General features: G+C 42.1%; 1 protein-coding gene across 7 annotated transcripts in view; it reads right to left on the bottom strand.

Moving 5' to 3' along the window:
• Positions 1-1,337: 1,337 nt before the first annotated feature.
• ptpn20 (protein tyrosine phosphatase non-receptor type 20) overlaps positions 1,338-16,373 on the bottom strand; it is a 26,781-nt gene continuing 11,745 nt past the window's right edge. For 2 of the 7 annotated variants that reach the window (XM_026189038.1, XM_026189042.1), the window contains 22 exons: positions 15,974-16,145; positions 15,351-15,562; positions 13,455-13,553; positions 12,883-13,364; positions 12,137-12,713; positions 10,749-10,919; positions 10,480-10,654; positions 10,181-10,391; positions 10,064-10,101; positions 9,723-9,809; positions 8,969-9,030; positions 8,511-8,672; positions 8,174-8,423; positions 7,254-7,360; positions 6,114-6,196; positions 5,568-5,704; positions 5,305-5,453; positions 5,037-5,127; positions 4,082-4,416; positions 3,777-3,992; positions 3,410-3,472; positions 1,338-3,323 (listed from right to left, as the gene is read on the bottom strand). In XM_026189038.1, coding sequence (XP_026044823.1) covers positions 3,213-3,323; positions 3,410-3,472; positions 3,777-3,992; positions 4,082-4,416; positions 5,037-5,127; positions 5,305-5,453; positions 5,568-5,704; positions 6,114-6,196; positions 7,254-7,360; positions 8,174-8,423; positions 8,511-8,672; positions 8,969-9,030; positions 9,723-9,809; positions 10,064-10,101; positions 10,181-10,391; positions 10,480-10,654; positions 10,749-10,919; positions 12,137-12,713; positions 12,883-13,364; positions 13,455-13,553; positions 15,351-15,562; positions 15,974-16,145 — 3,990 coding nt within the window. In that variant the 3' untranslated portion in view covers positions 1,338-3,212. Of the gene's footprint in view, positions 3,324-3,409; positions 3,473-3,776; positions 3,993-4,081; positions 4,417-5,036; positions 5,128-5,304; positions 5,454-5,567; positions 5,815-6,113; positions 6,197-7,253; positions 7,361-8,173; positions 8,424-8,510; positions 8,673-8,968; positions 9,031-9,722; positions 9,810-10,063; positions 10,102-10,180; positions 10,392-10,479; positions 10,655-10,748; positions 10,920-11,237; positions 11,353-12,136; positions 12,714-12,882; positions 13,365-13,454; positions 13,554-15,350; positions 15,563-15,973; positions 16,146-16,373 lie in introns of those variants that run through there. The other 5 variants (XM_026189039.1, XM_026189044.1, XM_026189040.1 and 2 more) reach the window with 5 other exon arrangements.

Here is a 16,373-nt window from a genome sequence, read left to right as displayed (position 1 = left end):
AAAGGTGCTATAGAAGTAATACTGCATTTTCCAAGTAAGATCTTTTGTTTTTTGTAAAAATGCATTCATTCTTTTAAGAGACCACATGTGGTGTATTTAAATGTTTCTGAGCAAAAAAAGTTCGAGTTTTTTGTGAGCTGAGCTCTGAATCTAAACAAACACTTAAAAAAATCCAGTGGACATCTACATCATTTATAGTAAAAATTATGACTTTACACTTCTATTTAATCTATGTTTGTGTGTAAATTGTTTATTAGATTTAAAAAAAAATCATATTACTTAAAGTGATGCATCATCCATTAAATGCCTTGATTTAAGGTTTTCACCCCATGTAATGTGTGAAGAGATACACAGAGGTGAAATATGAGGCGACAGCGAAGCTTTAAAGGAGGATGGTTAAGTGTGTCTGTGTGTGTATATGTGCTGCAGTACATAACTTATGTCCATTTAAAAAAAAAATGCTACACAGGTGGAAAGTGAACTGGCTTGTTTCCGTGTTACACTGTGAGAACACAAGATTTACCGTTTTCTTCAAATTTTTATGCCTTTTAAACACATTTTCTGACTCATTGCCTCTGTTAAGAATTTACTACCATTTTTGTTCCCAGTTTGAAATGTCTGTATTGTCAAACTCTTAAGAAGTGTTCCATAAAATATATCCCACTTTGATCCTTGGCCCTTTTTCTTGAACTCATCTGTTTTCACAATGACAATAGGACCCAGCAGCTTTATTTTAATGGCAGTGTTGAGTCCTTGAGCCTGTCAGTAATTCCTGCCTTGTGTTGTGGTTTGAATTTGAAACTGACTATTTAATAAAATGACACACACTGAATTGAGTTGCTGGTGTTTTTGCTATAACTCATAGCAATAAGAAGGTCTGAGCTGGGGAGTGAAAAGAAATAGGAGGAATGGGGGTGGGTAACTGGGGGATTGTATGTGTGTGTGTGAGTGGATCTGGTATAGATATCGTACACAAGAGCAGCGGCTGAGAAAGTGGAGAGAGGGCGAGCAAGTAAATCTGCTCTGTGGCTTCCCCAGCATCAGGTTTAAACGTGCGCAGAGTGTGCAGCGTTTTCCGAGGGATTTCCATGCTGTCACAAAAGACCCCTGTGAGACCAGCTTATTTACTCTGCAGTAAAACTCGAGAGGGAGTAAACCGTGCAGTAAAAGTAGAAAAAGGGGCACAGTGAAGTTAGATTTAGGGTTGCCTCCGCCTCTCTGTTCTGTGTGTGCCATCAGGGAAAACCCAATCTGCTGCCCTTGTTCCGTTATTCGAGTTGAATTATGTTGTGTTTGGAGTCAAGGGGTAAAATGTGTTGTATAACACACAAACAAGCTTCAGAATAGCTTTTAATTAAAGAGAGAGGTATTACATTGTTCTCAGTTATTGGTTACATAGTGGCTGGTACAGTGACAAGATATTAATTCAGCATAAATAAGCAGTTGTGCAATCAGAGGTTATTATATTTCACAATGCTACGCATAAGCACTTGCTTAACTGTACAAGATGCATTTTCACAGATGAATGCAAAATGTGCTTTTCTTTTGTTCTTTCAAGAATAACCATTTTCAAATATATCAACGAGTTTCAAATAGAACGCGAACTTGCACATAACAGAGGGTTAGCTATCGTTGGAAACCAACCAACCAGCGTGGAGTGAAAAGATGTTTCATACACAGTACAGAGGCTGATGGCTCTGCATGGCCATCCACATGGCAAAAGTACAGTACTGCACATGTCTAACCAACATGCTCCAAACAGTTTGGAAAACTGGGTAACCGATCCAGACATTCAGTTTCCCTCCTCCTCAGGAGTATTGCTTTGTTACATTCCACATTTTGATCATGTTCAAGTCATTTTGTCAAACTCCAGGCTGTACTGTAAGAGTCTGCATGCAATAAGAGAGCTGGTGTGTGTTTGTTAGCAGCTACAGGAACAAAGCTCACAAGCAGTGACATCCAAAGGTTGAGGTTCAAACCAGCAGCTAGAAATCATTTTAGATTTGACTTTGACCGTTGCTTTGTACAATATCTAAAGTGGCAAAATGGAAAGTTTGTAAACCTGGGAATATTTTTTGCATTTTTGGCTGAGTTTGTATTAAAATAGCCAAAGAATACAGAGAAACGATGCTATCACGTAACAACTTACATGTAATAGCCCAGCAACTAATAATTTAAATTACATCTAAATCATTTTTGTACATTTTACAAAAAAAAGGGAATATTTAGAGTTCAAATTTTAGCAAAATAGTGAATTGAAAATTTATGAATTTTCAAAAATTTGTTATGTGGGGTCATTCTTTATCTGTATTTGGGATGAGCAAGTTGTGATAATGTTTAATAAAATGTTCTTTGTGATAGATATTGTATAAAATGAGCACACAAATTAAAAAGAAAAAAAGACTGGAAGGCAGTGTGCGAACACCACACTGTTTCAGAGTTACAACTTAACAAAAAGGTGAGATGTAATGTTCCTCTGGTTTGAATTAACCAAAGTCCACCTTACAAACAGACCAAAAGCTGCTCGTTCACTCCAACCACTATCAGCTGCTCTCAAATCTGTTTCTTGTCCTCCGTCCCTGACCGCTTCAGACAAGTGGGCTGGGGTCAGTATGGAGCAAGTGATGCGTATCTTTCCAAGGCACTTAATGCTTTTCATTCCCTTAGATGATTAATTAAAGACAATCAATAATGTTCTTTTGCTAATACCCTTTTCTGCAGGGTACAAATGCACTTAAATGAAATGATAACACAACCTTGAATCAAACGCTAGTCATCGAGGTTTGAAACAGACACTAACTTTGGTATGATGATCTTACACTTGTGCACTTTGATGACATTACTGCCAAGATGTAAATATTACCGGATTTAAAATAACATGCAACATAAAAATGTAAAGAACATGGAGAAAAAAGATTAGATTTAAAAAAACACAATGTTTGAGACAGAAGGCAAATCACTAAACCTGAAAAGGCAAAACAACCTCAGTGATCTAAAATAACGTGAGATAATCACAGCACCAAGAACACATACACAGACAAAGTCAGTTGAAATCATTGTAGCAAAGCTGAGAAGTACAGATTGCATATTATAGCCAGCTAAACTAAAGGAAGCCAAAGAAAACTGTATCATCAACGTATCGCTCTGCTGGGCGCGACTGCACGCGGTCGAACATTCACAGCTTGTTTCTTACAGGTATGGTGGAAACATTCTCAAACTACTTTGTGGTCTCTTGGGTCTTCTGGTTGCCACTGGCTGCCGTGAAGCTGTAAAATCCCCTGTAAAACCTCCAACCAGACTTTGTAGCAGAAAAGGTATTGCTCCTGAAATAAGGGGGACAAAGGACACGTCTAATTTTGCTCACCATCTATTCCAAAGCCTGAATTTTAACCCTTCTGCTGGCACTGACCTTGGTTTGAATCATCCCGTGCCGCTGAAGTCTCATCTCTTTCACAATGTTGCTTACGTTAATCTAAAGGTAAAAAAAGAAAACTGTTAAGTACAGATGAAAATGCATGCATGTTTTATTTCAAATAACAGTGATTAATGAAGTGGCTGCAACCATGTTAGTGCTGCTGGGTCGCACTTTGGCACAGCGGTGGTTTAAGAATAGCCAGTTATAGTAGGATCTGCCCCTGCTGACCTATGTGAAAAATTTCACAGCAGTCTATCCGATAATTGTTTTTTATTTTTCCGGAATGTGATAGAACTGTGCCAGTTGCATGACTAAAACCACTAAATGCCAATGAAAACCCATCAAAGTGGATTCCACTCACAGGCAAATCATTCTCGATGAGGCTAAGGATGATGTCAGTACAAATAAGAACTCCTGTACGTCCTATGCCAGCGCTGCAGTGCACAGTGACAGGCCCTTTATGGTGCACCGCCCTCAGGTAGCGGATGAAGCGAACCAGCTGCTCGGAGGAGTGCGGCACGCCGTGGTCAGGCCAGTGTGTGAACTTCAGGTGTCGAACAAAATGTGTTTCGGCAGTCTGGAATGGCAATTCATCAAAAATTTGCACAAAACTTGTATTTATTCATTTTTTACAGTAAGTCAGAAAAGAAAGTGCCCCTCTCTCACCTCACTCTCCACCATACGGATGATCTTGATGTGGAAGTATTCCAGGTACTGTTGGTTCTCGAGGTGAAGCTGGTACCTGCCTACATCCAAAGGCACACCCAGCTTCTCTGGCCAGTATTTGTGACATTTAATCCTTCCCCGCTCTACTTCCTGGGTCATCATGGAAACGACATCGGATTTATTTTCCCAGATCATCTGCCAGAAGGTTTGCACAGTAGAAGGTAAAGGGCCCTGACAGGAGATGTAGAAGAACTCTTCATCGCCAACTTGCATGCGGATGTAGCTGGCATTGATATAGTCCTGATTCTCTCCAACCACAACACGAGTTTTGTCGTCTAAAGGAAGAAAGAGCAAAAATAACACGCAAAAATAGTCTCGGTGTGTTTTTGAGTTTGAGCCACAGCCACTCAGTGGTTAATGAAGCCTTGACTTGAGCATTTTTATCACCAGCATCTCGATGTTTTGAAACCAGACGTGATGAGCGAGCGGTGCATCTGACTTAGAAGTCGAAGACACTGTGAGTTTATGAGGTAGTGATTAATTCTATCACAAATCAGACAGCAAACCTCTGGAATTCATGGTGATAACACAGCTTGTAATATTATTTGTTCCTGATGCTCCTTCATTTATTAAAAATATAAATCCTAGATAATTACAACATCACATACTTGGCAGACTCAGAGAAAATTATAAGTGTGGTACCAGTGAGTTATTGAGAAATAATTTGTTCTGTGTAAATTAAATTGCTTAACTGTTGTACACAAACATCTTCACTCCCTTCTTTTTTAGAGTCAGCTTAAAGTGAGACAATGAAACAATGGAATGCCAAGTCCCTGAGTATCCATTTTTACGAGCTTTAAACCATCAACGAGAAAGATGGAACCCCTAAAAAAGGGAACATAAAAAGTGCAAGGTTTGAATAAATAATAACATTAAATTTTTACACTCAACTTACAGGGTAGGATGTCTCTGTAGCGGTTCTTGTCTCTGTTCTCAGGAGCTTTTCCCACTAGGCAGTTGTCAGAAGGCTTCAGATGCTCCAGAGCCTTAAGTATAAACATGGACATAATAACCACAATAACTTAAGATAATGCATTTTATTTATTTTAATAAACGCTGATTTTCTACAGCATGGATGTTTGTCTGCCGCTTCACAGTGGAACCCATATTGCAGTAAGTTACATAATAACTTCCTTTTTATGAATCCAGTAGTTCACACAAACCATGAACTCTTTGACCAGTTCCTGCTGGTCCAGTTGATGCTGGAGAATCTGGATGAGAGCTTTGACTCTGGAGCCTGAGTACTGGCTGGTCTTTGCAGGGGTAATAAGAGCTAGACTGGCCAGTTCCTCCTCTGATACTATGGGAGGGCCTGAGAAAAATATAGATTAAAAGAAGTGGAGAAAAGGGTCACTTTAACCCTTTAATGCAAACATTTATCTATTTTAACTCAGACTTGTCATTACAGTACTACAGAAACAGGCACCTGTTTGGGATGAGGCCATTTCCTGACCTTTGGTGCTGAATACATCGTCGTCATCATCTTCACTGCTCCAGCCGTCTGACTGGGGTTTCCGGATGTCTTTGCAGGAGTGGTCCAAAAGTTTGCTCACAATTTGTTTCCTGGGGGAGTCAGGGGGCAGGGCAGGGGTGAGACCAGACCATTTTTAGTCTTCGGTAGGAGGGGATGAAATCATGCAAGGCTGAGCTTCCTTTCCCTGCGCCTTTTCCACCTAAAATACAGTATAAACAAAAGGCTAAAATATATTTTTACTACTGCTGTACCTTTCTTTTTTTAAGCCTGCATGGAATAGTACTATACACTTCCTAGCTGTTACACTAACTGACATTTTCTTCTAATGGGGATCACAGTTTACAAGCGTCAACGTTTATCCCACAGTCATCTTTTATTTATTGCTCTTTGCTGCCTCCTTATGGATAATGCTGGTACTCCAGCATACAAAGATGCAGGAGGAGGGGGGTTGAAGAAGAGGACACGAAATATGTAGACAATACAAGAGAGTAGTACTACCTGTCAGAAGCTCCATGCAACATGTCAGTGACATTGAGGGATGGGCAGCAAGCTTGATGAGAAGGGGTGCTGTTACAGCTCTCCTGTTCCACAGACAAAAAGCCAGAGGAGGCAACAGAGGGAAGGAGCAAGATGTTAGCAGCAGATGTTAGTAAAGATGTAAAGAAGGGTACGATTTAATTTTAATAGTTAATAATGTTGCAGTTAGTTTATATACAGTACTGTACAAAAGTCTTGGGCTGTCTTTTCTTTTTATTTTACTAGGAAAATGAGAAATAGGTGTAGTCGGGTATTGAAACATGAGCAACCACACATGGAAAATGCTGCATACAAGACAAAAACAGAGTTTGTACAACTGTAATGAGCTTGAAAGTCAATATTTGGTATCACCACTTTTATTCTTTAACACAGCCTGAACTCTCTGTTTTTGGGATAATGGTCATGCTGAAAAAGAAAGCCTTTCCCAATCAGACGCTTTCCAGGTAGTATTAAATGGTAATGCATTGTACGCCCCCCAACACCCCCAAAGCTGAAATGCAGCCACAATGACAGGACCTTTACCACGTTTTACAGTTGGCCGTAAACCTCTGCTGTGCTTCTTTCCTGACCTCCTTTGTACACACTGATAAAGTTTTGAATCAAAACGTTCAAATTTGCACTCATCATGTCATAAGACCTGTTGCCACAGATTTTCAGTCCACTTCTTGTGTAATTTTCCAAAGCTCTGACTCTTCTCCCTGTTCCCTTTCCTCAAGAATGGGTGAGTGACACTTATTCTTCCTTGAAGACGATTTCTAGGCAAGTTTCAGCAAACAGTAGACAGATCAACTGAGATGTATCTCTCATGTTAACCTTGATTAGGTACCTTTTTAAGGTTCACAGGTCAGGGTTAAATGACTTAACATGCAAAAAACATCCCGCTGAACATGATCAGGTACAGGGACTGGAGCGAAAATGAGTAAAAAAGCAGCCAATGTCCAAAGAAATCTCTGATAGGCCTTCAGAAAGCTGGAGAACGATTGCTCAAGACCACTTTAAGAATTACAAGAAAGTCTGGCTACTTTGAAGCAAAGTTGAAAGAAATGAGAAGTTGCTCAAGACTTTTGCACACTTCTGTATGCTTGTTAGTGTCCACATTACCTGTTTACCTGTAGTCTCATCGGTTACAACTGTCAGTAGGTGAGGTGAGGGAGGGGGCGATGTTAGAACAACATCTGCTTCATTAACCACAGGGTCTGACGTTGCCTCTAAAACAGCAAATGTAGACAAAATGTCAACAAATAACAAGATTAAAATAATCACGCTTTTTGTTAATGAAATATTACAAATCTCTCTGAGTCTACAGCTTGTTTTAAACATCTGCTTTCTACAAATCCTAATAATAAGAAGGGGCCACACTTTATTTTAGAGTAAACTAATAAGACATAAGAGGCTGTATTTGTATCAAATTACACAGAGCTAGAAATAATGTTTTTATTAGGCAAATTTTACAAGCCATACCATCATTAGGCATTATTCAAGACTTTGCATGAGCTTATTTGACACTACAGTTGTGCTGTAATGTGTTGCCAATAACCCTCTAAGAAAGTGTGAGCCTCTAATAATAGGAGTTAACGAGGGATTTGACTTTATGTCTCAATATAGAGTTGTAATGACAACATAGTAGCTATCATAGCCTGGTATTAGGGGATTGGAAAGTGGCATGATATTTTTAAAAACGTGTGAGAGTAGACTGTCAACAAAGTACCACCTACACGTTGTAAAAGTCTGGACACCATCAAGATTTTAAGGGATGACTGAACATGTGATCCACTATGCTTTAGATTTCTTCTAATGACCAACGAATGATCCAGTAGTAAGGTGAAAGTCAGAGACAATTTGTAAGTATATCTTACGGCACTAAATCTGGTTTTCAAAGCGATCTTAATGTATATGTAAGGCACTATAAACATACTATTTCTAATTCTAGTTATGCCTAATTAGACACAAAATATGGATTTTTACATCTTTTACCATAAAATTTAGCGCAGCTTAGGAAATGTATTTGTCAGAGAGCATACCAGGGGGACGGTCCACTGGCCTGTTCAGCATGAGGTCAGGTGAAGAGCAATTATCAGGGTTGGACACAAGAGCAGGCTGCTCAGCTAAAATAGCTTCAGTTTGAGCTGACATGTTGGGCGGTGTAGGTGACTCGGAGTAGGTCAGGGGCAGGACGTCTCTGCAGATGGTGAGCTGCACAGTCCCTTCAGCTTTGCGCAGGATTTCCACCACCTTACTGTGGCTCAGTCCAGACACAATCACACCATTCACCTAGCATGGGCACAAAGAAAATCAAAGCCTCCCCCTGACTATGGAGGTAAAAAAAAATTATTTGCATTACATACGTTGTTTTGTTACCTCTAACAGAATATCTCCCACTCTCAGGCGACCGTCCTGCTCAGCTACTCCACCTGAGCAAATTTCTCTCACCCTGAGCATGCTGCCATTTGTTCCCCCGACCAATGCAAAACCGAGACCTCCTCCTTCTGGTTTAGTGAACTCCACTTGCATGATGCAATTCTAAGAAGACAAGAATTGAGAAATAAGGAAACAGATTCTCTTATCAGTTTTATAGCTGTGTATTTACAAGGCCAGATTGTATTCTACATTAATAAATTGCCACTGTGTCGTGTACATAAATGAAGAGTAAAGAATGCTTGTCAAACACACAGATAGAGAATACATTAACAGATTGACACTCAGCAGACTCATGTTACAGTGTCCCCTTAGACGGACAATTGTTTAAGCAAAGCAGAAGGTGTACAGGAGAAAAGACCAGGCTAGTGGACAGAAAATACATTTGTTAGTAAACTTACATCCTGTTCTTGGCCGAGAGAGAGACATCTGAATTGTCCAGCAGTCTGATACACAGCTTCAGCTGGAAAAAAAAGCCCATTCAGACAAAAAAAAGAGTTAACATGTATATTATTATGCTTTTAGAAAACATCAAGCAAGTTTAACAAAGGGAACTCCTGGAGTTTGGCTCTAAACCAGCAGTGGAACTTTCCTTCTCTACCGATTTGCATCCATGCCACCTTCTGCATCAAAATAAATTTCAAAACAAGACACTTGGAGAAAAAACAGCAACACACACCAACCTCCCACCTCTTCGGACATTTTGAAAGAGAAGTGTTGAGCGGTGTATTTCTTCTATGACAGCAAAACAAAGCTGATCTTTTCAGACTGACCCTCTCCACTTTATACACCGTCACCAGGCAACTGAGATACCTGCCCTATAGACCACTGGCTGTATGGTTCTGACTCTGTGTGCATGTGTGTGCGACGCCTTTGGCCTTGCAGTCCAATACGCCAGTGGAGGGCCAGAGGCTCGCTAATTATTAATCCTGCTGTGAGAGCCCAGGATCTGTCTGTCAGCATTCAGATCACACACATGTAAACGCACACACAGCTGCAAAGAGAGCTATCTGTCAGCACCAAGCTCATGCTTCACCCTGACAATGGGACAGCCGTCAAAGGGATGAATGGTAACTAGTTACTGTGCTGATGATGAAAAGAGTTTGGAAGAAGCAAAAAGAGAAATAAATGAATGCGAGAAAGAAAAAAACTCACCATCTTCAGTAGGAGAGTCTTTCTCTGGGGATACTGGCTCTTCAAAACGAGCAAAGGACTTCCTGTCCTTTTTCCAGTCAAACAGACCTGTCGAAGAAAACAAAGAGATCAAACACTAAAAAATACCTTTGCATTACACACAAGTAATTGTTTTGCTTCCCAGAATTTTAAGGTTTTCTGGTAATGATTGAACCTAAATTATCATTGTTGAGCGCAAACATATTTGGTTTCTAAGCAATGCATCATTGCATATACTGCATAGAAACCAAACTATCCTGTTTAGCTGTCCTTGGAGTCCCGATCAAGTGAAGTCATGCCATAAATTCTTTGGAAGCACTTACCGTTCCACTTACCCCTGGGGGTCACTGGCTGCTCTTCTCTGTAACAGACACAAGAACAGACTCATTCAAAGAAAGAGAGGCAAACACTAAAAACATTATCTCTCGAACCATTAATACCTGATGACTTTTAGTTTCACTTTACGTGGAGCGATCTCACAAGCTTTGACTGCATCCTCTAGTGTCATTCCCAGCGTGCACCTTCCACAGATGTACAGGATCTTGTCATTGGGTTGGACACTACCCTCCTCGCTGGCAGGGGAACCTGGCACCACCTCCAGACAGTAGATGCCCTGCCATTTACTACCAATGCCACCTGTCAGCTTTATTCCTGGAAAGGGCACGCACAGAGATTAATTCAAATAATATATGACTGATGTGCTTCTATGCCGTAAGTCGAAGTTTATATAAAGTCCCACCCAGCTGTCCTGAAGGTGTCTTGTGTAGGACAATATCAGGCAGGCTGTCACAAGAGGGTGGAGCCACCAGGTTGCTCACTGCTCTCCCTATTGTCATACTCAGTCTCCTTGGAGATGACCTGAGAATAGTCATGGCAACGTCATCTGCCACACTGGTAACATCGTGGCCATTTACCTGGTAAAAGATGACAGACAAAGAACAGTTGTCATATCAACAGGACACGCTTAATGATTACTTTAAATGTGCAGGCGCAAGTTTTGGTGCATACTGTGACGAGCCTGTCTCCTGCCCTGAGTCGTCCATCTGCCTTGGCTGGATTGTCCAATATTTCCTGTATGTAGTAGCAGTTGTCTAGTTTGCTTCGAGTGATGGTGAACCCAAAGCTTCCACTTCTGGACTTAGTCAGAACCACTGACAGCTCAAATTCTTTAACCAATCCCTGTGAGAATAGAAATTAGAAGGTCATGATTTTAAGAAGAAAACAAGAAATTTTTTAATTTGATGGCAGTGGCAAAAGTTTGTGTGGGGGATATAAAAAGCTTCAAAAGTCAGTGGTCCTAAAAAGAAACACCTGGAGGAACATTTGACACTAATAAGGTTCATTAGCACCAGGTCAGTAACATGTATATAAAGAGTATATAAAGATAATCTTAGAGATGCAGAGGTTCAGAGAATCTGTGGCGACGCTTTTTATATTTTAATGTTTTTTGGAGATTTTTATCACAATTTCTTCTGATAATGAGTAGGTGGCACTCACAGGGATCTTTTTCTTTGGAAGAAGAATCATATGATCCATGCCTTTTAGGTTGGTCAGATGCTGCCAACACCAGCCCTTTGATTTTAACATAGAGGGGAGACCCTGGGTTAACTTAGCCAGTCGATAAACAGCGTGATGTAACTGCTTATCCTGATTGCCAATGTTAGTGAATCCAGAATGGAAAGATACCCGGGGTATGTCAAACTGTCTTCATAGTATAGGGCAGAGTAGCACTGCATTAAAAACAGAGCTGACTGTCGTTCCTGTTTTTAATGCAGCCTGCTCCATAGGCTCAGGAACGCTTCCAGAAATCATCCTCTGTGAATCCAGAATGTAAATTCAAGCTTACATATATGAACATGATACAGAAACACCACCATCTCCTCTAGATGTCTTATGAGGGACCATACAGCTTGTTATTGGCACTGAGTTCAAAAGCCTGCATCTCCGTTGGTTTAGGGTTACATTAGTGCCTATGGAACTGGCACCTTGCATATTTGGAAAGGCACCATCAATGCTGAAAGGTATATACAGATTTTAGAGCAACATACGATCCCATCCAGAACACCTCTTTATTAGGGAAGACCCTGCATATTTCAGCAAGACGATGCTAAACACCATACTGCAGCTATTATAACAGTAGAAGAACCGAGGCGCTGAACCGGCCTGACCTTTCACCAGTTGAAAAAATGAACAACATAAGACATAAAAATACAAAATAAGACTCTGGACTGTTGAGCAGCTAGCTATTAGACAAGAATGGGAAAACATTAATCTCTCAAAAGTCCAGTGATGGTTCTCTTCAAAAAACTTAATGGAAAACTAGCAGGCAAACTAATATTGATGAAAACACAGCTAAATTTAAGCAGTGGCATAAAAATAGAACATCATCGACTTGCCTTTCTTCGACTCTCTTCCTCTTCCTCATCATATTCGTCATCATCATAATCTTTGTATTCCTTTTCTTTCTTTTCTGGTTCTTCTCTAAATTGGATCGGAGCAGCCGGGGGCAGCAGTGTGGGGGGCAGCACTGGGGGAGGTGGACTAGGACAGGGAGCCACAGAGATAATCTGAGCTGTGATAGGGGTCAGTGGTGGAGGTTGAGGTGGGGGCACCATGGGGCGGCTGATCTTGGACATGGCTTTGTAGTGACTTGGAAGAAGCCCCTGCTGGATTGGGTGGTGCTTGGTTTTAGGGGGCTGTGTTGTGAGTGGCTGGGAGGGATGTGCCAGGGAACAAGTGGTGGGGGTGTCAGATAAGAGGTTGAGGGCCAAGGTGGTGGGGTTGGGGTGTGGATACTGCAAGCTACTTGATGTTTGAGAGCTAAAGTTGGCTGTTTGAGTGCTAGCGGTGGGAAGCATGTGAGGAGGCTCCAGTGTGGAGCTGATGGTCAGGTACTCTTCATCTGCCATGATAGTGAGTCCATTTCCCATGAGGCAATAGGTGACACTTCCATCTGCCTCCTCTCTGACTCCACTGCCGATTAAAAAAAACATTTATTTTGTAGTCTACTTAAAATTAAGCCAAATGTTCATGTTCATCCTAACAATAAAACTCTGTCCTGATAAAAGACATCTGCACGAGTTTTGAAAATAACCACACAACATGCACATCAACACATGACAGCTGGCATCTGAAACATTACCTGGTATACACAGAGTTGGAGCCAGTCTTAGGACAGACATCAATAAGCATCACAGTAGAGCTTGAGGTTGTTGCGTCCTCCTCCTCCACATCTTTGCTCTTCTTTTCTGCTTCTGCTTCCTTTTGTTGCTCGAGCTTCCCAGCAGCTAGTTGGGCCTCTGTTGGAGCAGGTGGAGACCCAGAGCCAGGCGAGGTAGGTGAGGCAGGTGATGCTGGCGAGACTGGTGAAGGAGGAGATGTAGGTGATGTTGGTGAAGGAGGTGAGCGAGGGGAAGATGGTGGAGTCTGTTGTGTCTGCACTTCTGCCTTGAGATCCTCCTGGCTCTCTGGGAGTTGTGAAGCTGCAGGAAGTTCTGAGTTTTTCTCTGTTTTGCTGGTCGGCTCCTCCTCCTGGTTGGAGGGCTTTTTGAGGAGCTCGCTGTAGTCCTCCCCCAACCTGATGTCCAGAGACCGCGATCGAGCATCACGGAGGGATGTAAGAGTCTGTAGAGTCAGACAGAAAGTACAATGGTTTGTCTAAAAATGTCTGCCTTGGGACTGGATTTACAGTGATTCATGAGTATATTAGCTCACCAGTGAGTTATTATCTCCATCATTCAGTGCTCCTGGTCCAGGTCGGCAGATCAGCAGATGAACCTCAGAAGGAGCACCACGTAGCAAAAGCAAAACCCTCTGAGACAAACAGAAAAGAAACTTTGAATTGGTTAAAAATGAGACAGACTTACACTCAACAAAAATATAAACACAACACCTTTGTTACTGCTCCCATTCCCCATGGGATGGACGTAGAGACCTAAAATTCATTCCAGATACACAATATAACCATCCCTCCCAAACAGTGGTCACAAATCAGTCCAAATGTGTGGTAGTGGGCACATCTGCTATATTGAGATAATCCATCCCACCTCACAGGTGTGCCACATCAGGATGCTGATCTGACATCATGAGTAGTGCACAGGTGTACCTCAGACTGCCCACAACAAAAGGCCACCCTGGAATGTGCAGTTTTGTCTCACAGCAAAATGCCACAGATGCCACAAGCAATGAGGGAGCGTGCAATTGGCATGCTGACAGCAGGAATGTCAACCAGATCTGTCGCCCGTGCATTGAATGTTCATTTCTCAACCATAAGCTGTCTCCACAGGCGTTTCAGAGAATATGGCAGCACATCCAACCGGCCTCACAACCGCAGACCTCGTGTAACCACACCAGCCCAGGACCTCCACATCCAGCAGGTTCACCTCCAAGATCGTCTGAGACCAGCCACCCAGACAGCTGCTGGAACAATTGGTTTGCACAACCAAACAATTTCTGCACAAACTGTCAGAAACCGTCTCAGGGACGCTCAACTGCATGCCCGTCGTCCTCATCGGGGTCTTGACCTGACTCCAGCTCGTCGCCGTAACAGACTTGTGTGGGCAAATGCTCACATTCGATGGCGTCTGGCACGTTGGAGAGGTGTGCGCTTCACGGATGAATCATGGTTCACATTGTTCAGGGCAGATGGCAGCTGAGAATGTCCCAGTTCTTGCATGGCCAGCATACTCACCGGACATGTCACCCATTGAGCATGTTCGGGATGTGCTTGACCGGCGTATACGACAGCGTGTACCAGTTCCCACGAATATCCAACAACCTCGCACAGCCATTGAAGTGGAGTGGACCAACATTCCACAGGCCACAATTGACAATCTGATAGACTCCATGCGACGATGTGTTGCACTGCATGAGGCAAATGGTGCACCAGACCCCCAATAGTGCAAAAAACTGCACATTCCAGGGTGGCCTTTTGTTGTGGGCAGTCTGAGGTACACCTGTGCACTACTCATGATGTCAGATCAGCATCCTGATGTGGCACACCTGTGAGGTGGGATGGATTATCTCAATATGGCAGATGTGCCCACTACCACACATTTGGACTGATTTGTGACCACTGTTTGGGAGGGATGGTTATATTGTGTATCTGGAATGAATTTTAGGTCTCTACGTCCATCCCGTGGGGAATGGGAGCAGTAACAAAGGTGTTGCGTTTATATTTTTGTTGAGTGTAAAATGTGCACAGATATCTGACCAACATATGTGTAAAAGCAACGCTGCTAATACCATTGTAACTTCTTGGCAGTACAGAGAAGATTAAATGACACAAGCACAATGACACAAACTGCTTTCTATTTCAAGTGGTACAAGATTAAAGGATTAGTGAAACAATGAAGTGAATGAGACTTGAGAGAGAACAAGGTCACTTGTGTTACTTATACACTCGGCAGTCCATTCATGATTATCCATTGTTCTTCCACAGGTTTACACAGTTTTAAGGCTACATTGGCTATTTTGCAAACAGGTTTATTTTGCTTTTTAGCTTCTTATGGTCCAATTGTCCACACACATTCTTGTCCTCTTATAAATATAAGAAATAAAAAACAAACTAAACAAAAAATACACTATCTGATATAAACATATAAATTCTACCTGATAGGGAAGATTCTTGAGAGGCTCTTTGTTGACAGTCAGGATGATGTCTCCTTCCCGCAGCAGGCCACTTTCCTGCGCTGGCTGACCTGGGAACAGACGTTTGATGCGGACCACGCTGCTGCGGTCTGGTCCTGAGTGCAGCTGGGAGATATAAAAGCTGAAGCCGAGGCCAGACAAGCTCTTCCTCAGCACCACCTCACGTGTGTTTTCTAGGAACGAGATGAAAGGAAACACTTGAGCATTAACATGTGAATTATGATCTTTAGCAACGTGCTAAGAACATTTTTCAATTCAGTGTCACAAATGCATGTATATTTCTTTTCTGTAATTATTATTTGGTAATACATTTTTCCCAATTTATTTGACTTTTTTTCCTACTATTACCAGTAAAGAAGGGAAGGCTACGTGCCAGCGAACAGGAAGCTTTAAGGTTTCAGTGGATGCAATCCCAAGGGACTGAGGCGGCATCAGCCCTAGATGACTCTGACAGCAACCACAATGTAGCTGTCAGATGACTCACAGTCACCTCTGGGCCATGTGTGCATGAGTGTGTGTCCCTGACACTGTCTATCTTTTCTTTTTTATTACGAGGGTAAATGCCCCTTCGTCTCCCCTCTCACCATCCGTTACAAAGCTGTAGTCCTTGGCTCGACCACTCAAGGTCGTTTCCATGGAGACTTCAGTCCTGAGGGGCTGTGTGTGTGATGCACTGTGGACCAAGGTAGGGCAGGGCGAGTCAGGTCTAGGCTCCAGAATTACTGTGGGCTCCCTCTCGAGCAGCAGGCTCACCACCTATAGGGAGCAGATGACGCACATACTTCCCCTTAATATGCTTGATAAATTTAATTGAACAAATAGCGTCACAGCGGGAACAGAGAATAATGTGTAGCAGCACTGGTTCCTGCCATTTTTTCACTGTGAATAACGCTTCCTTAAAAAAGGTTATGGTGGAAAGGTCTAAAGAGTCAGGTCAAGTCCTTGTAATAGTGAATTCAATAGTTTGGACTTTAGTGCTTTTGT

Source organism: Astatotilapia calliptera, chromosome 13 (genome assembly GCF_900246225.1).
Source record: "Astatotilapia calliptera chromosome 13, fAstCal1.2, whole genome shotgun sequence".
NCBI lineage: Eukaryota > Metazoa > Chordata > Actinopteri > Cichliformes > Cichlidae > Astatotilapia > Astatotilapia calliptera.
The sequence above is the reverse complement of the archived record's forward strand: the minus strand, read 5'-3'. Positions and strand labels throughout refer to the sequence as shown.